We start from the raw sequence: 27,772 nt of genomic DNA on the forward strand, positions 1-27,772 counted from the left end.
TTAGTGTTAAATGTTCATCTAGCCTATAGATAAATGTGGAGGGGGAAAGTGGCATGCTAGAGAAATGGTGAGATAAGTCAAAATATCTTTTTCTTTTGTCTCTATTTAAGCGAGCAAGAAATTGCAGTTTGGGAGCACATTTTGTTTGGGGACAAAGGATGACAGTTTTGTGAATTCAATAACCAGTTGTTCCTTGAAAGTAGAGACATAAATCTTAATGAAAGAATGGATTCCTCCATCTGCATTTTCATAATTTATTGAAGTTAATGGCTTGTCAGGCTGCTTTGGCAATGGCTGTTGGCGCAGTGTGTGTGCTTGTGCACATATATCAATGCCTTTCAAGATGAGTGTGGTCAATTAGTGGTAGATTTTTCAAATTTGTAGTGCCTCTGTAAAATTGTTGCTCAAGAAAATATACACGCTATTTTAAATACAGAACTGTTCAAAGAGTAAGCAGGAACACAGTACAAAATGTTTCCTAAACCAAATTTTAATTATTTTTGGATTACGTATGCTACAGATGCAAGTTATTCTTATTCATGTTATTGGGGATGTAGTGTTTTAGAACTGCTAAGGAATAATTTTATAAACCCTAAGAAGGTTGTCTCTATGAATTGTAGGTGAAGGTTTTGTATGTTAGTGTTGAACTGAAATTTTTTTTTATCTATGACCAGGAGGACTAAGACACCCAGGAAACCTTTAGTGAAGAAAGGATCCCAAACGAGTCTTAAAGACCCAGTTGGGGTAAGGTCTCCCTGTGAATTGATGTGTGTGTATTTCCTCGGTCCGTTCTGTTCTGTGTGTATGCTTGGAAGGGACGGAGCTGTGGAAGTGGAGTCAAGGAACATTTAATTAAATGGGTAAGGCAGGTTCCACCTTTGAAATTTTGTTTCTATGTAGGATTCATTAGTCCAGTAAAATGAAGTCTTTGATAGTCCACTGCATACCTCCTATAACTAAGTATAATTTGAAAGGTAGATAATGAAAAATATTCTTCAACTATTGCAGAGAATTCTTCATCCTCTCTGGCATCTGGGGGAACTTTCTGCTTGGATGAGCATCTTCTCCCATCTTTTGAAATGTTATACAGTAACTGAGGGCACACTTCCTGAAAAAAAGCCCCAAAATCTGTGCTTTTTGGAAAAAGTGTCATAAAGACTCTGGTATAGGACAGCTTAATTCAGTCTAATGACTGCTTCTAATTGCATGTACTTCACTGGTTTCAGGCTAGGGAGCTTCCTTTAAAAACAAATGGCAATAAAAGAAGGTGGGTTTGCTCTGGGCAACCCCTTCACTGGCACTAGAGTGTGTCTCTTGTTCTGAGTTGAGGGAACCAGATGTTTTGCACGTACAGCTGAGCAGCTTTTCCTCAGCCCTGTCTCTGATTAAGAAGACTGCATTTCAGATCCAGCACTTACTTATTTCTATGCTAAGTGTTAAGCTGGCAAGTTTTAATTAACATCCAATTCCGAAGAATTCGAACAGCTATTCAAATAATTCTCACTGTGTGATATGTTATTTTTAGAGATTTTTATATTAGTAGTGGTATAACTTTATTAAATTGTGCCAATATTATAGTGAAGAGAAGCTGTGTGATGATACTTTTGTTATCCAAAATTATTTTAATTTTATGTGCATTTAAAATCTCTCATATCTAATATATCTGTTTGCATTTGACAGTTTCAGTAGCAGGTTTTGGTGTTCATAGCTGTAGGTTCATATAGATCTCTTCAATTGAGAGACCAAATATTTGTTGAGTGAATGAAATGGGAAGCTTAAATGAAAAGCCAGGTAAAAAGTCAACCTCTGTTTTCTAACCTTCTTGCGTTTTCAGGTATACTGTAGGGTGCGCCCACTGAGCTTTCCTGATCAAGAGTGTTGCATAGAAGTGATCAATAATACAACCGTGCAGCTTCATACTCCCGAGGGTTACAGACTCAACCGAAATGGAGACTATAAGGAGGTAATTCCTATTGGAACCAAGCTGTTTTTACTTGATATGTTCTTCTCTGAATGGCTTTTCTATTTTTTTAATTTAACAGAATGTATGTTTCCACTTTTTGGGAAGACTGAATTACTTCCCTATAACTACCATATCCAACGCGTGTAATTTCTGCGACGGACAGACGCACCTTTGGTAAACTTGAGTTAGAGGACTGCTTTTAGAAGATAATTTTTTGTATTGGATATTTATTGTTTTTTAGAACATATTAGGGATAGTTTAATGTGGAATGATATGTGATTGTGCTAGGCAGAGGTATATATATCTCTCGTGTGGAGATTAAAATAACATTTAATAGGCATTGTGTACTTTGTGTCAACTTCTCATGAATGTTTAGATTTTTAACAAAATGTTGAACAAAGTGAGTTCAGTTCAGTTCAACGAACATGTTGCACTAAGCTGGAGGGTGGAAGGAGATTTTTTGAAAGTGAGTTAAGACGCAGTCCTTGCCTTTATGGAGCTATAGCTTAGTTGGGGGCACAGGTGGTAACAAGTAACCCTCATACAGATAAGACAGAGAGACAGGTGTGTGGAAAGAGGCGGGCTGTGGGAGTGCAGGAGAAAGGATTAATTCAGGCTGTCTCTACTTTCGAGCTGCCCTTCACTTGTTTGTGCACACTCCAGTGAAATTGCTCGTCAAAAGCCCACCAGCAGCCTCTTTGCTGCCAGACGTGGTGGGCACCTCTTTGTCCTCCTCCTCATCTGTTTCTCAGCAGCACCCTCCTTCCTGAAGCCCTCTCCCGTCTCCCCTGCTCCAGGGTCTCATCCCTCACTGGCTCCTCCTCCTTCTCCAAACTCTAAATACCAGGCTGAGCTACACCCAGGGCTCTCTTCTCTATCTGCCCTTTTCCATGGCTTTATGTTAACTATATGGTAATAATGCTGGAATTCTTATCTCCAGCCTAAACCTCTTCTCTAGCTCTAATTCCACTGCTGGGATGTCACATAGACATCTCAAATTTTACATGTCCAAAGGAGCTCTTGATCTTCTCCCCTCTAAGTCTCTTCCTCCCTTGTCTTCTCTTCTCAGTAAATGGCACCACCGTCTGTCTATTTGCTCAAGCCAGACACCCTGTTCCTACCTTTCTCTTATCCCCCTCACAGCCCGTTCCTCTAGGTCTGATCACTTCTGCTCCAGTGCACATCTTGGAACTGTCCTTTCATTTTTTTCACCACTGCCACCACCCTTATCTGAACCTTGTTATTAATCACGAGAATCAGCACTTCTCAAACGATGTGTGGTGAGGGAACAGCTTTTTTTTTTTCAATGGTGGTGACTGAGAGTTCTGTGGCACTTGGAACTAACCGTCTGAGTTAGATAACACAGATAATCTGTTCAATGAGGTGAGCCCATTGATCACATGCTGGGATGCTGCAGCCATGTCAAATGGCTACAAAAGTTTCTGAACATTACTCTCAATTTGTGTAATTATCTCCTCCTAGCCTGAAACAAACAGTTCTCAGAGGGGCACTGGCTTGCTGACCATACTACTGAGTGGCACTGAAGTCTAAGTGGACTGCCTGCTTCCTCTCTGAATCTTCTTCTCTAGTCCGTTTCCCATAGAGCTGCCAGAGTGTTCTCTTAAAGCATAGATCAGATCTTACCATCTTCCTGTTTAAAACCTTTCAAGGAATAAAGTCTTTAAATGGGCAAAATCCTGCTACTCTGCCTCCTGTCTGTCTCCACCCTCATCTCGGAGTACTCCTCCCGTCCTTTGAGCTCCTGGGAGAAGCCAGAATCCTGCTTCAGGGCTGTTCCTCCGCCTGGGCTTCTCTTTCCCTCAGCTCTTAGCATGATGGCTCCTCATCCATAGGTGTCAGGTTAAATATCACCTCAGAGGGTGTCCAGACCACTCCATCAGAGGTAGCACCCCTCCCTGCTTCTCTCCTGGTCTGCAGTCTGCTTCCTTGATAGCACTTAGCACAGTCTAGAGATGTATTTACTTGTTTATTGTCTCTTTCCCCTGGTATAATGGGGCTATGCACCTTCTCTGTCCTGTTCTCCGAACACTCAGTAAATATGGATTAAGCATGGATGAGTAGTCTGGGAAGACTTCACGGAGGAGTAAGCCTCTGAGGATGTAAAATAGGTGAAAACTGATTTAGTGAATTTCACTTTTTGTTAATTTCAAGCATGTATAAACAGTACAAAACATTTGATGGGGATTAAAATTCCTCACTGCCTTGTGACAGAAGGCAAATTGGCTGATGGAAAGAGCACTGGACTGGAAATGGCTCTGATGCTAATCAGCTTCATGACTCTGGGCAAAGTTCTTCCTTTGGCCTCAGTTTTTGTCACCCGACAGGAGGGGTTTGTTCATGAGCACTTGGAACTCACCTGCCTGACCTCTCAGCGCTAGCCTGCGTGCATCCTTTCAGTTCTGTGATTCTTTGTTCTTTTCGTGCACTCTACAGCTGTTTACAGGACTGGAGTAAAAACTTCCACAGAGGCGAGAGTGAGCCAGCTGAAGCTGGTGTGTGATCTTTAGCGAGCTATAAAATGAGCATGAAGAACCTCCCCCAGAGGCTGTGAGAACGGAACGGTTCACTGCTGTGCTCAGGCGGTGCTGGGGCACGGCTGGCGCTGATGGCCACGGCTGCTGCTGTCACTATTATTACACATTTGAGTACTAATCTGTACCTGTCTCCTTTTAGGAAACTACTAATTTTAAAAACATAATGAGCATGATATTGATATCTGAGCAGGTTGAATTTAAGGTAAAGGCTGTAAAACAGGAAAAAGGGGCCCACTTGGCAAAGGCTGTGATTCATAATAAAATCTCATGCATACTCATGCACCAAATAGCGTAGACATTCATGAAATAAAAACTGCAAGGAATTCAAGAACTTGCAGAAACAATTGTCTGCAATCCAATAGAACTAGAAAATAACAAAAGTAGAAATAATAGAATAATAGAAATAATAATGGAATAATAATAATAAATAATAATAGAACTTAGATTAAAATACATTTGTAGGGGCTGGCCTGGTGCTGCAGTGGTTAAGTTCGCGTGCTCCACTTTGGCAGCCTGGGGTTTGCCAGTTCGGTTCCTGGGCATGGACCTACGCACTGATAACCAAACCATGCTGTGGCAGGTGTCCCACATATAAAATGGAGGAAGACGGGCACAGATGTTAGCTCAGGGCCAATCTCCTTAAGCAAAAAGAGGAGGATTAGTAGTGGATGTTAGCTCAGGGCTGATTTTCCTCAAAAAAATAAATAAAAAATAAATTGAAAAAATATGTTTGTATACCCCAATCTAATTTTCTAAGTAGGAGTTTGATAATATTTTTGGTGACACTGTTATACTTTGTAATCATATTTTGAAAGAGATTTGATAATTGAAGTATTATTACTTTTTTTGGAGGAAGATTAGCCCTGAGCTAACATCTGCTGCCAATCTTACTTTTTTGCTGAGGAAGATTGGCCTTGAGCTAACATCTGTGCCCATCTTCCTCTATTTTATATTTTGGGTGCCTGCCATAGCATGGCTTGCCAAGCGGAGTGTAGGTCTGCGCCCAGGATCCAAACTGGTGAACCTCAGGCTGCTGAAGTGGAGCATGTGAACTTAACCGCTACGCCGCCGGGCTGGCTCCAGTATTATTGCTTTTTTAAAGGTTACAATTTATTTAAAATTGATTTCATATAAGAACTCAGATGATATTATATTTACAATTCATTTCTGGTTTTAAAGAAAACAGTACATCAAAACTCTTGATTTTATGCTGCTATGCCATTTTAAATGACACCTTTATAAAAAATTAGAAAGCAGTAAAATAGTATATAAAGTAATGCTTGAAGATTTTCACAAGTCTATGACTGAATCGTTGTCATACCTTTTGATCTTCTTTGTCAGTTAATTAAAACAAAATCAGCCTAAGTCTATGAAGCATTCGTGGACTTAGACTTTTCTATGTTCTCTTCAGTGGTTATAACTGTAAGTGTTTACCAATTTATAATTAGTATAATTTCGGTATGTCAGGACTTTTTTAAGCCTTCCAAGTTTAAAGACTATTCATATTTTTTCTTTGTCTAGTTCTTAAATGTTCATAAAGAAAGATCTGAATAGGGGCCGGTCCCGTGGCCGAGTGGTTAAGTTTGTGCGCTCAGTTTCGACGGTTGAGGGTTTCGCTGGTTCGGATCCTGGGTGCGGACATGGCACCGCTCATTAAGCCATGCTGAGGCAGCCACGCTGAGGCTAAGCCACATGCCACAACTAGAAGGACCCGCAACTAGTAATACACAACTATGTACCGGCGGGCTTTGGGGAGAAAAAGGAAAAAAAATAAAATCTTTAAAAAAAAAAAAAAATCTGAATAAATTTAAACAGATGTGTTTCTAGCCTAGACATAGTGGAATTCCATTTATGTGCTTTTTATCTTTTCCTTCTCCACAGACTCAGTATTCATTTAAACAAGTGTTTGGCACTCACACCACCCAGAAGGAGCTCTTTGATGTTGTGGCTAATCCCTTGGTAGATGACCTCATTCATGGCAAGAATGGTATGATTCTTGGAGTTTTATTGGATTTTCCTTTTTCTCCCCCTCTGATAAAACTTTTTTGATACTTATGTATTTGGTTTATGTTTGGCCTTGAATTCAGATTCAATTTGTTAGGGTAGCATTAAACCTGCTTTTTTGAGTTGGCTAATTTTAAGTGTTTTTAATATAATAAAGAAATATTACAGGCGGAGGACTTTTAAGATCTAACGCAGTGTGACTTGCTGCATCGTAGGTCTCCTTTTTACATACGGTGTGACTGGAAGTGGAAAAACGTACACGATGACTGGTTCTCCGGGGGAAGGAGGGCTGCTTCCTCGTTGTTTGGACATGATCTTTAACAGCATAGGGTCATTTCAAGCTAAACGATATGTAAGTGTATTTCTTTTCTGTTGCGACTATTTCGCTTGACATAGAGACCAATATACCTGTGGACACAGTAGGATTAAGGGAGAACTAAAACATTGGATATATTTTGAAACCTTAAATATGTTTAAATATTAAATATTTCTCACATGTGTTTCTTCTTATTGTTAAAAAACAAAATTCAACTGAGTAAATTTTCAAGATCTTATTGGCTTATTCAGTGATCCATGAATGGGCAGCATCCCATCTAGCAGATAGAAAGGAGCTGGACAACATGGAAGACTTTTCTAGGCAGGAGGGTGGGACGAGGAAGTTATACTAGCAAAAAGCGGACTGGTTGTGGCAAGGTCACTTTCCTTTAGTGGGTGGCAGGGGTCTGTCGGGCAGATGACCTCACCAGTGCTGACCAGCTAATTCCAGATCCACTGGTTTAAGATTCCATTCCTGGGAGAAGGCTGACACTGTAATTAAGTTTTACAGGGTTTGGTGACATGGGGCTTAGCACAAGTGACTCCATTTGGGGCCTGTTGTCTTGGTTTAACACTAAGTCAAATTCTAAAAATCCTAGTCTGATACTCGCCCCACTTCAGGTTTTTAAATCTAACGATCGGAACAGCATGGACATACAGTGTGAAGTTGACGCCTTGTTAGAACGGCAGAAACGAGAAGCCATGCCCAACCCAAAGACCCCCTCAAGCAAGTAAGTGACTACATCTGTGCACAGCACTGGCCCAAGGGGAACTTGGCTGGTGGTTTCCTCAGGTGTAGGGAAGGCGAGCATGACAGTTGGCTTCAGTGAGATCAAAGCTGAGGAATGTTCTTAAGTGAGTTTACGTGCTGACATCTTCTCTTCAGTTTGGAGCACGCTATTTGAATCTGTTTAGAGAAGGTGCCACTCTGGGTGGGAGAGGATGTAAAAGTGGGTGCTGTGTATCTGGGAGGACATGGGGGTCCTGAGTATGAACGCAGTTGCTCTGCATTTCTGCTTGTAATGGCAGGTCATTTATGTTATATCTGCTAGTTTCCCCTTGGGATCCTTTACTTTTGATATTGACTCAAATTATATAAGATCAGACTTTTTGGCTTTTTTTTCTTTTTTCAGACGACAAGTAGATCCAGAGTTTGCAGATATGATAAATGTACAAGACTTTTGCAAAGCAGAAGAGGTTGATGAAGATAGTGTCTATGGTGTATTTGTCTCGTACATTGAAATATATAATAATTACATATATGATCTATTGGAAGAGGTGCCCTTTGATCCCATAAGGCCTAAGTAAGTAGTGAAGAGAGCCCCTTCTTAGCTGCTTAACCTCGGGGAAGTCCCTTCACCTGAGCGAGCCTTCGTTTCCTCAGCTGTATGTGTGGATAGTCCTTGCTTTCGTCTTCAGAATGAAATATAACTTGTATATCATGCAGTTGGCGCTCAATGAGCAGTTTTATTATTAATTAGACATGTAGCTGTGTTAGGGAACCAGTGGTTAAGGCATCTAAGGAGAAGAGAGGCCTGAATATTCATCTTAGACATTACTTTTGAAGACTCTTGGCCCTGGGCTAAGCTCTTTCGAGAGGGACCTTGACGGCACAAAGTGTCCCTACGGATGTGCCCTGGGACTGCCTTTTGAGAACCCGACACTTTGTATTAGGAGACTGTAGCCTCTTTAACCAGCTGTCTTAGTCCCTACAGAGTGGAGCCTAAGGCTTGTCTGTACAGCTAATGCTCACAGATCTTCCATCACTGATTAGTATGACGTGACATCTGTGTTGTCATTCTGCCAGAGTTAAAAGACTACTCTTTAGATTCCCTTGGGTCTTGCCCTGCTGAGAATGGAGACAGTTACACCCTGGTGTCACAAACAATAAACCTGCATTTGTGCCCTCGTTGACTCTGGAATCTCATGTCTACCATTAGTATCTTGTTCCTGACTTGACAGTTTTGTTCTTAAGCTAAATACTTATCTGCAATGCCATCTTTGTTAAATAGGCCTCTCAGGACATAAATAGTAGGAAGATCTGTGTCATATTTAACTTTTGTGTGTATGTCTAACTGAACATTAGTGGAGAAACAGCTGGATTTAGAAAACCATTAGACTGAGAACAGGTGTTGCTATATCAACTTTTACTTTAAACAATTTATAGGCTAATTACTTTCCAGTTTGTTTCAAAGTATCATTTGTGCGTACCCATGTTCGTACGCTGTTGTGATGTCATTCATTGCTACCCATCAGTTCCATGTCTGCACATGTGCCAAGTTGCTGTTTGGTTTGTTCTCACTGAGATTATTTTCAAAGGAGCCTATCTTGGTTTTATTTAGTCATACAAAAGGAAGACTGACAAATGTGACTTGTATGCCTTGTGACCTGTCTGGTAACCTGTTGAATGAACTCTCATGGCGCTTACTTGGCACTGAATTCAGATTTAATTTGTTAGGTGTTTAACCTGCTTTTTTGAGCTGGTTAACATTTAGTGTTTTATTACAATGAAGAAATATTACAAGTGGAGGATTTTTAAGATATGACTCATCGTGACTGTCACATACTCTGGACAGAATGTGTTACTGTGAGACGGCTGCTGTAGGAACAGTAACTTACACCTTATTCCTTCGGTAGGTGGAACAGCTGCAGCACCCCGATGAGGAGCACAGATTTTGTGTATGTGATGGTGTTGTCTCTTTTCTTAAGAAGGGTGCAGTTATACTAGTGGTTGGCATCTGTGGCATGTTTGCATGTAGGTGGTTTTTCATTGGCACTGGTCTGGCTGCTACCTCTAAAGCCCCGTCTTACTTCTGGAAAAATCTGCCATTTACTGCGTGATGGCGGCTGGTAAACGTTTCTACCCCCACCATCCCCAAGACTGAGGCCCATAGGCAGCGCCCTTTCCCGTCCTTATCCCGACATTCAGACTAGAGCTTGACCAGCCACTCTGAAAAGATTGCCACTCCTGGTATAGACCAAACTCTTTCTGCATTTGTTTTTTGCTGACACTGAGGTCAGAACCAGTTCCATCTGTCGATCTTTTAATATTAGGAAAATGCTAGATCTTGATGCTTAACCTGTGCATGTGATGTTGCTGTCCTACCATTTTGATCTCTAATTGTTTAGTAAGTGGTGTTTCATGTGCTTTCTTAGAATAAATAAGCACAAAGCTTTTAAAACAAAATAGGTTCCTGTTCTCCTGTTATGTAACTAATCTTGACTACGTGTCCTTATTCTTATCCAAGGTTAATGTTTTTTCTGCAGTCTTGCTTAGGCTTATTCCCATTATAAGAATGGGTGTCATGTTGCCTGGCATTTTAGTCCTAGTCTTAAATTGAGATATTGGTATCTTATAATTTAGGAAACTAATGTTTTTTTCTTTCTCATAGACCTCCACAATCTAAATTGCTTCGCGAAGATAAGAACCATAACATGTATGTTGCAGGATGTACAGAAGTAGAAGTGAAATCTACTGAGGAAGCTTTTGAAGTTTTCTGGCGAGGTTAGAAATGGCTAAAATTAGAAAAATATAAAATGATAAATGTAATGCTGAGAGTTGCCACTATAATTTAACAGCAGTACTCTTTTAGTAGAAAGTGTATATATGGACACGACTGAGTTCAGGTTTGATCAGTGATTCCTCTATCATCACAGGCCAGAAAAAGAGACGTATCGCTAACACACATCTGAATCGTGAGTCCAGCCGTTCCCATAGCGTGTTCAACATTAAATTAGTCCAGGCCCCTTTGGATGCAGATGGAGACAATGTCTTACAGGTAAAGTTTTGTAGTGTGTGGAGTTTTTCTTGTTCTAACCAAATCCTTAATTTTTGGAATTAGAGTTAAACCAGGGAGGTTTCATTGCAATGAAGACTGCTCTTTGAATTAATATATGTGTAGGTGATGACTTTTTTCTAATTGTTCCATTAGATAGTGTACATAGTTTTGGGAGACTGGCTATTAAATCTTAGAACATGGAATTTTGCTTTGCAAAGGGTTTACAAATCTTTATAAATCTCTTTAATAGAGGAGATAAAGTAAGAAAGCGTGATTCATTGTTTTATCTCTGAAGACTCATTTTGTATGCAGAAATTCAGTTAATGGTTTTTAAATGTCAGCAGTCAACTCTGAAGGGTAGGTTCAGTTCAGGAGATGGCCAATTCTGAACCGTTCTTCTCTTGGTTGATAGGCCAGTAGGGCCGCCCATCTGCTGATCGCTGTTTACTGCTGGGCCTGTCACGCTACAAGGTTTACACCAATTAGTAACAGCATTTGGGCCCGAATGTAAATATTTAGTAACTTTAAGCTATTAAAGTGTAATTCCATTCAAAACATACATAAAGGTTTGTAGATGGCAGGAGATGGTACTGAAGACCACTGGGATCTGAACTCTGATTCTTCTTCATTTACCAGCTGTCTGACCTAACTGTAGGAGACTTCATAATGTTGTGAGGATTGAAGGAGGTAACGCGTGTGAAGTTCTTTGTCCGTGCCTGGCGTACAGTCAGCACTCACTACCTGGTAGCTAGAAAGTGCCTGCAAGTCAAGCCTCCATATATACCAGATTTCCTTTGAATCACATCTCACATTACAATATCAGTTATGTCCTCTTGACTTTCAATTCTTATGATAAAGATTAGAGTATTATGAAGTTATTAGATTATAAAATTATTAAATATATGACTACAGAAAAATTTAGGATAGCCCTGTGCTAGGCTCACTCTTTAGTAGACATTTACTGAGCTCGTGCTCAGTGCCAGGTGCTGCAGATGGAGACTCCCTGGGCTCATGGAGCTTACAGTATAGCGTAGAAGACGAGACGGTGGGCGACAAGCATTAATGCGTGAGTGTATTTATCATGTGCTGTTAGCAAACTCTTCCTCCAAAACATGTATCCTTTGCCCCTGCTGTACGTTATGTATTGTGCAAATACCATATTCATAAGACTTAATAATGTGCTGATTTGAATATATTTAAAGAACATTGTAAACCACTTATAACTCATGTTCTGTTATTGACATTATGATCTTCCCTTCAGGAAAAAGAACAAATCACTATAAGCCAGTTGTCCTTGGTAGATCTTGCTGGAAGTGAAAGAACTAACCGGACAAAAGCAGAAGGGAACAGATTACGTGAAGCTGGTGAGCAAAGCACAGCACTTATTTATTGCTACAGCTTTCAAAGATTTGCAGTGCCAGTTTTTGTCATCTGTTTATTGATAGGTGGTTTAACCATAATTGTCTTCAATTTGATAATTTAGAGGCTGTTTAGTGGTCAGTGCTGTTTCTTATGCTGGTTTATCATCGACCTGTTACAATATACTGATTTAAGAATGAGGAAAAATGACTAAAATAAAAATAAAGTTATATTCATATTGAATATCTATTGCTAGTATTGTCAGTACTAGGTCTTAAAATTAAGTGATTCACTGTAATTCCAACATTCCTAGTGGTAAAAGTCAACTTTTGGAGATGGGAAAAATCTTTGAACACAGAAGCCAATTGAAAGGAAATCTGTGGGGTTTTTTTTAATGTTTCATTTAGTATAGCCATTCATGTTATGTTTTATGTTAACAACATTTCTGGAGTACCTACTGTGTGCCAGGAATAGAACACAGATATAAAGGATGGAGCCCTGCCCCAGAGAGTTCAGCTAGTACAAGAGGGAGGAAGATAACCAGACTGTTCCAGTAGAGTATGAGGGAAGGGAGCACAAGGTACTGTGGGAGTACTGGGCAGGGCTGTCTCATCCAGGGAGGTGTGTGTGAGGGGGGTCTGGGGTGAATTCACAGAGTTGACACTTAAATTGAGGAGTGCGGCTATATGAAGGATAGGATTAAGGCATCATCCCTGACACAGGAGGCAGCCACTTGTAAACAGACCAGGTTCCTGAGAGAACATGGCAGGGTCAAGGTAGCTGAAGTGGAGGGTATGGGTTGGTGAACCAAGACAACTGAGAGACAAGAGCAAGGCAAGGTCGTGAAGACTCTGTCCATCATATTAAAAGGTCTGAATTTTACCTCGAAGGAATAATGGTGGCTACCAGTTATTAAGAGACTAGTGTGTATCATAGTATCTACTATGCATGGGCTTGATTTCTTGATTCTGACTTTTCAGCATTTTATCACACCTACTTTTCAGATGAGCAAATGGGTTAGGAGAGTTTAAGTAATTTTCCAAGGTTGGAGACTGGGTTCAAACGCAGGTTGGTTGGAATCTCAAAACTTGTGTCTTTCTATTGTTATATAGTCTCCCCTTAAAGTCAGTGAAGGATTAGTTCTTTTAGAAAGATCATTTCCCCAGTGTAGAGAATTAATTAATTAATTTACCTGGAGCAAGTCTAGAGATATGAAGAGCAGGAGCCTTGCAGTAATTCAGATGAGCAGTCGTGGGACCTGGAGGCAAAGGTCAGACAAAACTGAGAGCTAGCTGGGAAGTAGGTCCACCTGGATGTGGAGGGTGAGGAAGAGGACAAGGAAGACTTTAAATGAGGAGAAGCAGTTTACGGTGCAGGCGTGGGCAGCTAAAGAGCTTTGTGTTGGATATGTTCAATTTATTCCAGTGGAAGTGCCTGGTAATTGGATGCAGAGGCACATGGATTTGGAAGGAGAGAGATTTGACTTGAGGTTTGTAGGTTTAGGTTTTGCCAATAGAGAAATGATTGAAGCAATGGGGGAGATAAGGTTATTCATGGAGAACAGATAGTGACCAGCTGAGGGCAGAGCCTTGAGATCAACAATCCTTGAGACGATGAGTTTAAAGCACCTGGGAAGGAGCGAGAAGGTTGGTGACTTGAGGGATTATGAAATGACTAAAAAAAACACACACACATATTATATGTGTGTAAATAAGATAGAGAATCTGGAATCCAGATCACAAGAGGAAGGACTAACCTTGAGGGGACGAGAGGTTTAGCTAGATTGCAAAGAAAGTAGAAACCTGGGGGTTCTGATGCTTTGGGGGAAAGAAACAGAAAGGACTATCAGTGTTAATATGGATGAGGAGCAGGTGTGTCAAAAGATAGGATGTGAGAACTGGAAGAAAAGGAGATTGTGGTTAGGGCATATAAAGGAAAAACTCAGTTTTCCTCTTTCTTATTTTGGGAAAAATCCAGTTCTTCCCTACTGTTTCTCTCCTGTGTGTCTTCTTTACTTTTACGCAGAACACTTCACTTCTGGTCACCAAGCAATTCCACGACACCAGCGAGGTGTCCTATAATTGAAATTTTGAAACTACCTACCTGGGGATAGCATCAGATCTCATAGATTAAGGGCTCAGTCCCACAAGACTGCCCCCCTACTTCAGATGCCAGTCTCAAGTAGCAGGTCCCCAGGTGGCCCACAGATCCTGATTTGGCTACAAATTGGAAGTTCCCACAACCTCTTCCTCAGGTTTAATTAATTTGCTAGAGTGGCTCACAGAACTCAGGGAAGCACTTACTTATGTTTACCAGTTTATAGAAGGATATGATAAAGGATACAGATGAGCAGCCAAATGAAGCGATATGTAGGGCGAGATCTGGGAGGATGCTGAGCACAGGAACTTCTGTCTCCATGGAGCTGAGGTGTGTCCCCCCTCCCAGTATGGATGCATTCAGTCTGGAAGCTCCCTGAACCCCATGCTATTGGGATTTTTATGGAGGCATCCTCATGTACCCAAGATCGATCATTAACTCCATTTCCAGCCTCTCTCACCTCTCTGGCTGAAAATTCCAAGCTTCTCATCATGGCTTGGTCTTTCTGGTGACAAGCCCCCATCCAGGAACCACCCAGAATCGCCTCATTAGAACAAAAGATGCTCCTAGTGCTTTTATCGCTTAGGAATTGACAAGGGTTTGAGGAGCTCTCTGTCAGGGACAGGGTCAAAGACCAAATATTAGAACAAGAGATGCTCCTGGTGTTCTTATCCCTTAGGAAATGACAAGGGTTTTAGGAGCTCTGTGCCAGGAACTGGGGGCAGAGACCAATATATATATTTTCTATTATCTCACAGGGCATATGACAGTGTCAGGTTTCCAGAGGTGGCACAGTTCTGAGTGAAATGTCTGGGGTTTGGGCACGGCTGTGCAGCTGCACTGGTAAAGAGATAAAGATTTACTGCGTTGAGGAGGTCAGGCCCTCTGACAGCACGTGAGGGTGACCCTCCTCATAGATACCTAATGACTCAGGTGCTGGCATGCAGGAGGAACATTTGAAGGCAGCAGTGAGGACCAGGAGCACGTTGCTGGCCTCCCTCTGCTCCCATCCTTATAAAACGTCAGGCATTAGAACACAAGCATCTTTTACTCAAAAAGGCTGCAGGGGAAGCACTGCCCTTCGGGGAATGAGGGTGAGGTTGCAGGCCTCTGCATCACTGTGCAGGGTGAAGCGTGTGGACCTTCTCAGATAGTATTTCTGAATGTATAACGTAAAGTACACAGGATTACAAAGGAAACCCATTAGACCAAAACGTGTTTTTAAAAGTATTCTTAAAACATTTGTCATACGGTAACTTATGTGCTTCTTTATTGATGCCTTAAATAAAGACCCACCAGCAGGTCTAATAACTATATAATTTCAAAGCAATGAACATAAATATCTTGAGATCTGCAATAAACTGTAATATGCTATAAAAATCTCTGATGTCTATTGATAAAAATCACAGGTACTAATACTGCTGTGTTTTTTTGGTCTACATTCATAATTGGAGGAATTGCTAAATTTCAGAGGTCAGTAAAGATAAAGATGTAGTTTATTTCCTATCTAAGTATGTGGACTCCCTGAAATGTACCCATGGACAACATGGACCCCAGGTTAAGAACCCCTGGCCATTAGGGAGACAACTGGATCATTCTGTGAGAGGTCCGAGGATGAATGAAGTCTGTTAACAGGAATATGGTTCCGGAGAGCACAATGGAAGAAGAAAGGGCATTGGGAGCTGGGGTCAAGGAAGAGAAATCGTGCGTCAGGGAATATTACAGGGGTACCGATGAGCTCTGAATTTTGAGAGGTGGCCAAGGATGAAAGTGTGGTGGAGTTGGCTGACCTTAATCAAGGTTCCAAAATGAGCAAATTCTTATGTACTGTTGGGGTCTCTGAGGTGAAATCTCATACATTACTGGAGACCTGATTAATCTCTCAGACTTGCCTTGGCTTAGAAATCCATACAAGAGGGTCAGAAGTAACAAGCAGGGGCTGGCCCCATGGCCGAGTGGTTGAGTTCGCACGCTCCGCTGCAGGCGGCCCAGTGTTTTGTTGGTTCGAATCCTGGGTGTGGACATGGCACTGCTCATCAAACCACACTGAGGCAGCGTCCCACATGCCACAACTAGAAGGACCCACAACGAAGAATATAATACAACTATGTACCGGGGGGCTTTCGGGAGAAAAAGGAAAAAAATAAAATCTTAAAAAAAAAAAAAGAAGTAACAAGCATGCCACCTAAGAAATGCTCGGGTAGATGTAGAGCAGACAGAGTCAGCTGGGGCCTAAGACACTTGACCGTCAGGAACAGGGGCCCCTCTGCGTGCAGGGGAGACTTCAGTGTCTTGAGGGAGCCAACTGCTGCCTGAAATGCTCACGCTTTAGAGAAAATATTTTAATATGAGGAAATTAAACATCTGCATCTAATATACTCTTTCACAGAATTTTGGATTTGGAAGAAATTTTATGGGTCATGAAGTGTCATGTAGCATCGAGCGGAGAGTCCTTTTGACGGACTCCCTGAAGGACGGTATTAACTGCTCCTGAAACACTGCCATTAAAATACCTGTGAAATATGCCCGACCATGCATGGACAGCTCTTTAAATTGAGCCGCTAAGATCTGTTTTTGTAATTTCCATCTAATCGTTCTATGAAGTAGGGATTTTATAGGCAAACAGACCACACTGCCTATTCTCTTGTTGTTTTCAAATGTCTTCTGTGTGTATTTGTCTGTCAGGTAACATTAACCAGTCACTCATGACGCTAAGAACATGTATGGAAGTCCTACGAGAGAACCAAATGTGTGGGACGAACAAGGTGAGCACCAGCCTCTAACTGTTTGTATAGATTCATTTGTGTGCATTTTTGGCCTCATGTTTTTGGATTTGAATGTATTTATAGATGGTTCCATATCGAGATTCAAAGTTAACCCATCTGTTCAAGAACTACTTTGACGGGGAAGGAAAAGTACGCATGATCGTATGTGTGAATCCAAAGGCCGAAGATTACGAGGAAAGCTTGGTAATTTTAATGTATTTATCTTATAAAGTCTCAGAGTTTCTGTAGAGAAAACTAGTATTTGGATGTGAAGGATGACATTTTGAATGTGTTTTAAATTGATGCAGCACCATTAGTTAGAGAAGTGACCTAATGACCGATCTCTTATTGTTTCATTTAGTAGTTTCTGAAGGACTTGGATATGCTTATTTGTAAAAAAAAAACTCCATTTGTTTTGTATCTTAGCAAGTCATGAGATTCGCAGAAGTGACCCAAGAAGTTGAAGTAGCAAGACCAGTAGACAAGGCAATATGTGGTTTAACGCCTGGAAGGCGGTACAGGAACCAGGTCCGGGGAGGTCCAGTTGGAGACGGTAGGATTTGCAGTTATGTCATTTGCCCACTCAGTAGTCTGTCTGTCTGTCTGTCTCTTTTTAAATCTATTTCATATAAGAGAACTGTTTACTTACCTTCCCCTCAAGAACCAAGTGCAAAAAAGTCTGAACCAAAGTATAAATGAGATTTTCTTTCTACATACTCTAACTCTCAGTTTTAATTCACTTTCCTTTTTTATAACTCTCATGGGTAAGGAAGCATGGTTATGACAACTTGAAGTACACCAGTAACTGGACGGGGGCTCCCATCACAGTGTTCAACTTGTTTAAATCAGCTGCTTCTCTCCTGTCTAACTTTTTATTATTCAATACAGAACCGCTGGTTACGGAAGTGGTTTTACAGAGTTTTCCACCTTTGCCATCCTGTGAAATTCTGGATGTCAACGATGAGCAGACTCTTCCCAGGCTGATTGAAGCCTTAGAGAAGCGACATCACCTACGACAAATGATGATTGACGAGTTTAACAAACAATGTAAGGGCAAAAACGGTGTGCAGTCGTTTAACTCCCGACCTTCGCAGTGAGTCTGGTCCTGTGGCGGGCTGGATCTTTGGGGAACGGTACTTGGTCTCTGCGCTTTGCAGTGCTCAAGGCTTTGTTCAGTTGGACTGACAAACTTTCCCCACAGCTTTTTGATATTCCAAGAAAGTAAGAGAAAAGAAAAAAGTGAGTGTGTATTCTCTCCTTTTTTAAAATTAACAGCGGTGGACACAAAGGAATAGTAGCTACTTTGTTTTCAGTTCCTACTAGTTACTTCTTTGCAAGACACTTGACATATATCACATCATAATAACTGTGTCTTTGTGCAGATTACTTAATCCTCTATTTCTTAGTTTCCCGGTCTGCAAATTGGGGATTGTAATTGTTCCTACCTCAGAGGGTGTTGTGAGGATAAATGAGATAATGTATGAAAGTCACGTAGAACACTGAACAGTCTGGTACACAGTAAGCGCTCAGGAGGAGTGAATCTACTGTTTTTACATCATCATCAACTCATTTCAATCTTCATAAGAAAGGTGTGAGATAAGTGGTATTTAAATCCCCATTTTGAAATGCGGAAATGTGCTTGGGAAAATTAAGTAAGTTGCCCAAGTCACATAACTAGTAAGCAGTGTACTAGGGATTTCAACTCAGATCTAACCAATCCTAAATCTAGTGTTACTTCTGTTAGTGTCTGTTGTCCCTATGAGGGCTGGGAAGGGGATGCCATGGCGTAGTGTTGTTCACTAAGTCGTGTTTCTATGTAGCGTAGAAAGACGCAGTGTTTTTCAGTCATAAACAGAAAGCTTCTCTGCATGTCTGTTTTGTAGATTTGAGAATCAAATTCTAGATTTCCTTCCAAACGTGATTTATGATGATAGATTAACTCTCAAAGAGAGATTTGCTGAATAGCTACATTTTATTTATTATTGGCTAATAAAACTTGATTTCATTGGTTATTTTGGAACTGGAGTAAACTTGGCATGCGTGCTTTTGTTTCAGCTATTACTTTTAAAGCTTTGTTGCAAGAATTTGACAATACTGTTTTAAATAAAGAAAACTACATTCAAGGAAAACTAAATGAAAAAGAAAAGGTGATCTCGGGACAGAAATTGGAAATAGAACGACTGGAGAAGAAAAATAAAACTTTGGAATATAAGGTTTGCTTTGGCGTTATTATAGGGGATGTACGGGCTGGCCGCTTGGCGCTGGTCTTGACGTAGCCATTCTGCTTATGGGCCTGTAACCACTGCTTGCTGAGAGTTATCACTTGGTTAGCTACTAATCTTCATCCCCCCCAAAGAAGAGGAAATGGGAGTGAAAAGCATAAAAGGCATAATGTACCCTTTAATTTTATGAGTTAGACGTTAGCAACTGAAGAGAATGTTCTCTGGCTCAAATAGGTGAGCTTCCTAGGGGGCTCTCTAGAGATTAGCTTTGATTACAGTTGCTTTTTGGTTTATTACTGTGTAATACCTGCTTGTTCTCTCATTTACATCCTTTACAGAGGGGTACATATTCATTCTAGAGAGAAGCTCATCTCAGCCAATACAGTGTTCTCTATTCTGAAAATAGCCTAGAAAATAAAATTGTAGCCTTAATTTTAGGGGAAAGTAATTTCCACATGAAGTCAATCATAACTTCAACTTTCAGTGAGGAACTTGTTTAAAAGTTCTCATTTTTAGGAACGGAGGTAGGAATTCAGATGAAATTTTAGAGGAAAACGCTGTCTCTGTGGTTTTTCTTTTCACAACTATGCTTGCATAAGCAAATAATTAAAAAGATTATTTTATAGCTTCATGAAATATTTACACACCAAAAACTCAACATAATGGTCTCCCTTCCCAGATTGAGATTTTAGAGAAAACCACTACTATCTATGAAGAAGATAAGAGGAATCTGCAACAGGAACTGGAAACCCAGAACCAGAAACTTCAGAGACAGTTTTCTGACAAACGCAGATTAGAAGCCAGGTTGCAAGGCATGGTGACAGAAACAACGATGAAGTGGGAGAAAGAATGCGTGAGTGCCATTCCCGTAGCGAGACCTCCGAGAGGGACGACGTGTTTCACAGTGTAGCGTTCTGAGCATCTGTGCTTGGGGCGTAGGGTTTAGGTGGTGGCGGCAAAAGCAGCCACTATTCGGTTCATTCTATTTCCTTTCTCTGCCCTTAAAATTCATGACAAATGAATTAAACTTATGAAGCATAGTTAACTCAGGAAGAATTGGAGAACTGTCATTTATAGGAAATAGTGTTCAGGTAATCTGGTACACTCGTGTGGTATAACTGAAGTGGAACATACATTGATCATCCACAGGAGCGTCGAGTGGCAGCCAAACAGCTGGAGATGCAAAATAAACTCTGGGTCAAAGATGAAAAACTGAAACAACTGAAGGCTATTGTTACTGAGCCCAAACCTGAAAAGCCGGAGAGACCCTCTCGGGAGCGGGATCGAGAAAAAGTGACTCCAAGATCTGTTTCTCCATCGCCAGTGCCTGTAAGTTATTTGTAGTTGTGTTGTAATGTAGTACTAGAGAAAATTTATTCAGATTAGGTGACTATTTCTATGTGATCAAAGTTTTGTTTTATATTTACTATATTTCTCAAACTTCTGTTTGTAAATATTTTTATTCTATTTATAAATATTTTTAAATTTAGTATGAACAAAGTACAAATTTAATATAAAAAATTTAGTAACAGTACAATTATAATGTTTTCATGTGCTAAAATTATAGAAAAGTATTGAATTATTTCTCTCAGTTTTTCAGTCTTGCTCATTAATTTTTCTTCAATTTTTTTAGCTTTCTAGTAACTATATTGCTCAGATTTCCAACGGCCAGCAACTCATGAGCCAGCCACAGCTACATAGGCGCTCTAACTCTTGCAGCAGCATTTCTGTAGCTTCCTGTGTTTCGGAATGGGAGCAGAAAATACCTCCGTACAACACACCTCTCACTGTCACATCTATCGCAAGGCGTAGGCAGCAGGAGCCAGGACAAAGTAAAACTTGTATCGTGTCAGACAGAAGGCGAGGGATGTACCGGACTGAAGGCAGGGAGGTGGTTCCTACCTTCAGAAATGAGATAGAAATAGAAGAGGATCCTTGCTGCAGGGTCAGTGCCAGATTCTTTTAAAGCATTGTAGCAATAGACCTTAATCTTGTTCTTGTGTAACTTGGTTCAGAAAGCTCACCGGAAAGATGGCTGAGCTCCAAAATAATAAAGGTCTAATGAAACATCAGAATCACCCTGAAATTGAGGCCTAGCTTGTCATCTGAAAAAGCCTATCTGGCAATAGAAGTAATACCTCGTGTTGAGTGAACGCGGGTTCGCCAGGTACCTCCAGAGGAACCTGTGCTTTTCAGTTGCATAAGCTAATAAACATCCGCAAAATCAGTGAATATGAGTGTCTCAGAGCACATTCTCCATTTTTTGCTTTTGGTTTCCCTTCCCCAAATTAGATTTTTTGCTGCTTTTGAACTTTTTATTTTTAAAATTGTTTTCCCAAACTTTTTTTATTTTTTTTTAAGATTGGCACCTGGGCTAACAACTGCTGCCAATCTTTTTTTTGGTTTTTTTCCTGCTTTATCTTCCCAAACCCCTCCCTGTACACAGTTGTATATCTTAGTTGCAGGTCCTTCTAGTTGTGGGGAAACTTTTATTTTGAAAAATTTCAAGCCCAAAGAGAAATTGAAAGAATGGCACAGTATCATTTTTCCCCCAACCTAGATTTACCATTTTAAATGGATTTGTGAACATTTTTTCTTGAACCCTTGAAAGTAAGTCATAGACTTTGTGACACTTCATCCCTAGGAGTAAGGACACTGTCCTGCATAACCGGTCTTTACAACACCTAAGAATGGTGACGTTAACAGAATAGATAGCCTCTAATATACAGCCCATGTTTGCGTTTCCCCAGTTGTGAAATGGCTTTTGTTTTTTCAGTCTATGACCCTATCAAGGTGAATGCATTACATGTGGATATTAGGTCTCTTCAATCTGTTTTAATATAAAAGCCCCTTTTTGATTTTCATGACATTGACTATTTTTGAAGAGTCCAAACCAGTTGTAACTACTGAAGGCTTACATGTCCAATAAATTGCTTTTAATCTCAAGACCTTTATCTCATTTACAAGGCCTCTGCCTCATTCAAGGGTGTTTAAACAATTTCACGTTTGTTTTCTTCTTAAGGATTAAAGTAAAGTTTTCCATTTAATCTGAATAAATGGACCAAGTTAATATTGTGAATTTACATTCAGTAAAATCTTAATATAGTTCTTTTAGAAGTTTTCTTCTAAACAAATTAATCTTATAGTAAATATTTGCTTTAGATTTTCTGGTATAATTGAAGGTGCAGACAAATTTCATTTAGATGGCTTCATTCCTGATTATTAAGGGATGGTGATGAATTGCAAGGTATTTACCAAGGCAACAGATGATTTGAAAGTCTCTTAAGTTCTTTACTTTGCAGATTTTGCTTTAAACCTTTTTATGGAGCAAATTATGGTGACTGGTCTTTCTGATCAACTCTAATAAATCCCCTTTATTTCATGGAAGTTTATAGACTGGAAACGATTCAAGACCTGCTTATGCCTAATCAACATTAATATCTAATTTGGCTATGAGATATTTAAGAGGATTTACTAGAGATCCTTTAACTTCTCACTTGAAATCAAAATTTCTTTAGAAGTGCAGCAGAAAAGTTTAGGCTAGTTATCTATGCATCTAAGTTTGTTAGTCAAAAATTATGTCAGGTGGACTGAATTATACTTCAGTGAGGAAGAAACTTTAAATATCATTTATTTCATAAATGATAGTAGATTTTAAGGACTGTCACCTTTCTGAAGCTTGTTTCAGAATGTATTTATGGCTAAATGTGTTTCAAGAAAACCGTCACCTTTGTGAAATGGTAGATTGTGAGAGCCAGATGGTCTGTCGGTTAATTAAGCCATTTTAAGAATGGACAGTCTCCTGCTTGCTGTGTGGCTCGGGCATGCTTAGTGGCAAACTGTGTTGCCCATGTTGATAGGATTGTGATTTGTCCCGAGGGCCTCATTTGCTTCTTATAACTATGTAGGGGAGATGCTTCAGTTCTCCAGATAGGCATCTTGAATTGGGATCTTCCTTCATACTTGACCAGCTTGGAAGGACTTGGCCTATGACAGGCTCTTTCATTTGCTTTCAGTTTTACAAACAGAAGATGTTTGTAAAATCCCAAAGATACTCATTCTTTCAAACTATTACCTATGTCCTGTATGTGAAATATTTTTTCTGAGGCTGAATATGCTAAATTTAACTTACCCAAATTTATATGACATTTGACTGGAAGCAACTAGTTTTTTATTGTCTGATTGAGACTGATTTGAACACTACATTCTTTATTTGGTTCTTGAAACTGATGAAATGTTTGGGGGGAAAAAATAGTTGGTATGTTTTAGCCATTATTCTGTGACCTTTTCATGAAGTTCTGTTTTGAGATTTTAAAATCTTAGCTGAAAGTACTCAGAAGTACTTTACATTCTTTTAATCATCTTATACATAAGGTTCTTATACCTTACGCTCTTGAGCATTTTGTATACACAGCTCCATCAGCTTTTTTTTTTCGGTCTTTGTATGAGGAGTGTTCTCTTTTTTTGTTGAGAGGGCTATGACACGTCTAGGGCTTTTATTGATCTTATTGAAGCTTTAAACATGGTTGTGGACCTAACAGATTACCTTACAATCCCAGGCACAAATACTGGTTTTTGATTGAGAATGCAAAATGAATTATTTGTACGAAATACCACCTACACAGGAAAGACTAGCAGCAGTACCAGGATTTTTCCTTCCATTCTTTGTTGAAAGGGAAGCTCCCTGGTAGGATATAGTCACGCTCTGCTTAATGACGGGGCTATGTTCTGAGAAATGCATCATTAGGCGACTTTGTCGTGTGAACATCACAGGGGGCACTTACACAAACCTAGATGGTGTAGCCTACTACACACCTAAGCTATACAGTACTAATCTATGGAACCACCACTGTATATGCGGGATGTCACTGACTGGAATGTTATGTAGCACATGACTATATATAATATATAAGCTGGTGTTAAAAGATGTTTGTTGGTTTTTGTGTTTAAAACCAAGGAGAACATTTAAATTGCTTGAATGACATTTAGCTTTGGAAAAGGTTCATGCATTTGTTTTGATACTGCCACAAACTAATGTAGCCAAACCTGCTGCACTTCTAATAATATGCTTAAGTTAATTCTGGGTTATGCTTGTTTCTTGATTCCTCTTTCAACCTGATCAGAACGTACCACCAATTCGTCTCCGACACAGACGATCACGCTCTGCAGGAGACAGATGGGTAGACCATAAGCCTGCCTCTAACGTGCAAACTGAAACAGTCATGCAGCCACATGTCCCTCATGCCATCACAGTATCTGTTGCAAATGAAAAGGCACTAGCTAAGTGTGAGAAGTACATGCTGACCCACCAGGAACTAGCCTCCGATGGGGAGATTGAGACTAAACTAATCAAGGTAAAAACAAATGTACACAGGAGAAAAAATATATATAAAAAAGGCAACTTAACAAAAAATTCTCTACTCTTTTATTCTTTGGATGACACACAGGCAGTGTCAACTGGAACGTAAATCTTTTTGTTTGTTAGAAAACTCGCTTAGCTTGTGAACCCGCTAAACTAGGACTCAATCTGCTTTCTAGTGAATGCGACTTAGATTCTCAGGTTTGTTAGAGGAACCCCAGATCTATTATGTTTATTATTTTTATTATTATTATTTATTATTATATATTCTTATGTATATTTAGTTTTAACTGCTACTTAAAAAGTAAACCTAAACAAAAAACCTCCTACCTTTGTCTTCTGTCAGTTCAAGATAAAAAGCTCACGTTAAAATTTGGCCAATCAAAATTACTTAGTATTGAGCTACTCAAAGCCCTTTCCCTTGCCTGAGAAGAATTTCCTTTGATCAAAGAGTCACTTAATAATCAGGGAAGTAAAAGACAAGACTGCAAAAAAAAAGTTTTTCATTTCAAATTCAATTTAGAGGATAGTTCTTATTATAGTTACAAGTAAGACTGCACTGTCATTTGAATATGAAGGGGATGGTGCACCCAGAGAAGAAAAGATAATGCCTTAGAACTTGAGACATTTCTGGGAGATCTCTTGATCCTTAGCCTACATTTTAAATTATAGGTTGAACAAACAGGAATAATTTTTTTCTGCAATTAAGAACGTTACTGATTATATTGCATTGAGCTTCTTTGTTTAGTGAGAGAGAGATACATACTCCAATTTCTAGAATATTTTAATAGCACAGACCCAGCAGTCCTAAGCACCATCTGGTTTTGTGGATGGGAGTCTGCATAAAACAGTGGAGTGTTAAATTCAATTTAAAATATATATGTATGTTTATCATTTGGATGTACCAAAGTAACAGTGACCTTTTCTCTTGGCTTTAGGGTGATGTGTATAAAACAAGGGGTGGTGGACAATCTGTTCAATTTACTGAAATTGAGACTTTAAAACAAGAATCACCAACAGGGTGAGTGATCATCAAGTGTATCTTTTCAGAGGGCTGTTGTTTTCTTAACTGCTCATTCCTGAGGAACAGACTATCCTAAAATGTATTATTAATTCTCTAAAGCAGTGTAAACAGTAGTTCCTTGGTTCTAATATCTTTCCTGTTCTTAGATGCAAAAATAATTGTTGCATCGTTTCCCCTTTACCATAGTCGAAAACGAAGATCTTCCACAGCAGCACCTGCCCAACCGGATGGCACAGAGTCTGAATGGACCGACATAGAAACAAGGGTAGGGGTAAAAATTATTTGTCTGCTTAGTAAAATCAGGGGTTTCATGTTTTAAGCCCCATGGCTGTAGCTTTTCATGCTCTCCGAGGCAGCTGAGGTCTGATCTCACATTGCCAGTGCAGCATAGGCCTGTTCCTGGCAAACCCACAAAGGTGTCTGTATCTCTTTAGGACTGGTCTTACTGGAGCTCTTCAGTTCAAAGCCCCTGTTTGCAGTGTAGAGGGATAGGGCCCAAGAAGGAAGTCAGAGGCTGTCACCCGAGGGTAACAAGAATTCACATCAAATTGATGAGGATCTTCTCAGAAGCAGAACTGCGCTGTGGAAGTGTTATTCCTGCTGAGGGGCTCCTGTGGAAAGGGCACGGGAAGGTGGGGGTCAGGAGGCCAAGCTCTGGCCACCAACTTTCTCAAGAACTCCTCTTCCTTATCTAAAATGAGGAAATTAACCTGGATGATCTCTAAAGACCGTCCCAGCACACAATTTTTGTGGCCTATGTCAAGGAAACTACACGTATCTGACTGGTGCTCTAACCTGGGTATCTTCACTGAACTAAAGCAGTGCTGGACTTCACCTGGCGCACCTCTCTAAGCAGGACTGTTTCAGAGATTGCTGAGAGGGGCTGATCCTTCCTTTCTGTCCTTTCCCTCTCAGTGTGCTGTGGCTGTGGAGATGAGAGCGGGCTCTCAGCTGGGACCTGGCTATCAGCATCATGCACAACCCAAGTGAGTCCTGACTCGTGGGGGCCTCTGTGTTCTCCCTCCGAGTATGTGCACCACCTCTTCGCCCTGCCATCCACTTTGAGAGCAAATGTGTGGTTGTGGGTACCCCTGGACTCTCTGGGCCCTCCTGGCAGACTGCACCAGGCAGCAGCAATGCAGGGAGATGGATCACTTCTGTTCACATGAAGCTTCCAGAGGCTGAGCTGAGGCACTTGTGAGGAGAGGAGGCTAAAGGCTTTGGTCGGGGACGACAGCTCTCCCTGTAATTCATTCTCTCCTGACTTACTCCTTGGTCTTGTTACAGCAGTAAGTGGCCACGAGAATAGAATGGAATGGTGGACATCATGGTAGAGAAAGGACTCACATTGTGACCTCTTCCATGAAACACATACCCAAGAGTCTGGCCCATTCTTTTTCCTTATTCTTAAAACCCCTTTCTTTCCAAATATTTAGCTACACAAGCCCATTTGTCCATTTTTAACACATGTATTCCTTAGCCAATTTGGGAAATCACTGCAACAGGATAAAAGATGGGACGTCCTGTTTTTTAAATTTAATACCAGATAAGTATATTTTATAAGTTACTTGCTTTCTTAGAAGAGCTTGAACTTTTTCCATGATAAAACAGGAGTTCTCTTAAAGCCCTCCCAGACATTCAATTGCTACGAATGTGTCATTGATTGCAAAATTCAACACTAAGTGCTGGTTTTCATGTTTTAGGCGCAAGAAGCCATGAACTGACAGTCTCAGTGACGAAAGAACATTTTCATTTGCCTTGGTGATTTCTCCAAAGCTATGCCAGGAGTCTTCTGAGTCATCTTACAGATCTCCAGCTTTGTTGAATATCACAGACCTCAAATACACACCACACTGGCCTAGATCAGAGATTTCTCTATGGTTCCAAAGACCTCTAGGATTCAACAAACTATATTATATTCCTTGCCATATTTAATATTAATAGCAGAAGATTCCCTTTTCTCATTGCCGTATGAACTTTTTTATAATGCTATTTTTTCCTGTATATTTCTTGTATACTTAAACTAATTCATGCGAGTGTTCTTCTTGGGTGATTAAGGATCAATATATCTAGATCACACTTTATTTTTTATTGTGACTTTTCCAGCTCTTGTCTAAATATTTCTTAAGGTTTATAAACAACACAAATGCTGCTATTGATTAGCTGCAAGAATGCACTTTAGACATATGACAATTCAAACTTTCAAAATAAAGGCGTCAGTGACTGGCCAATAAGAAACCATTTTAGGAAGGTGTTTTGAATTTTCTATGTATATATTCCCTTTCTGACATTTAGATATGCCAAAAGAATTTAAATAAAAAGCACTATGA

General features: G+C 40.1%; 1 protein-coding gene across 1 annotated transcript; it reads left to right on the forward strand.

Annotated features, from left to right (window-relative positions):
* Positions 1–666: 666 nt before the first annotated feature.
* LOC124235143 (kinesin-like protein KIF23) lies at positions 667–27,772 on the forward strand. The gene is made up of 23 exons (XM_046652751.1): positions 667–744; positions 1,835–1,963; positions 6,400–6,505; positions 6,738–6,874; positions 7,459–7,568; positions 7,971–8,141; positions 9,475–9,516; positions 10,230–10,342; positions 10,495–10,616; positions 11,878–11,980; positions 16,758–16,837; positions 16,922–17,041; positions 17,264–17,390; positions 17,726–17,884; positions 18,893–19,050; positions 19,739–19,912; positions 20,209–20,388; positions 20,693–21,004; positions 24,183–24,413; positions 25,357–25,439; positions 25,629–25,707; positions 26,358–26,428; positions 27,146–27,772. Exons 1-23 carry the CDS (start codon positions 667–669, stop codon positions 27,159–27,161), a joined length of 2,901 nt encoding a protein of 966 aa, XP_046508707.1. The 3' UTR covers positions 27,162–27,772.

Source organism: Equus quagga, chromosome 2, assembly GCF_021613505.1.
Source record: "Equus quagga isolate Etosha38 chromosome 2, UCLA_HA_Equagga_1.0, whole genome shotgun sequence".
Taxonomy (NCBI): Eukaryota; Metazoa; Chordata; class Mammalia; order Perissodactyla; family Equidae; genus Equus; species Equus quagga.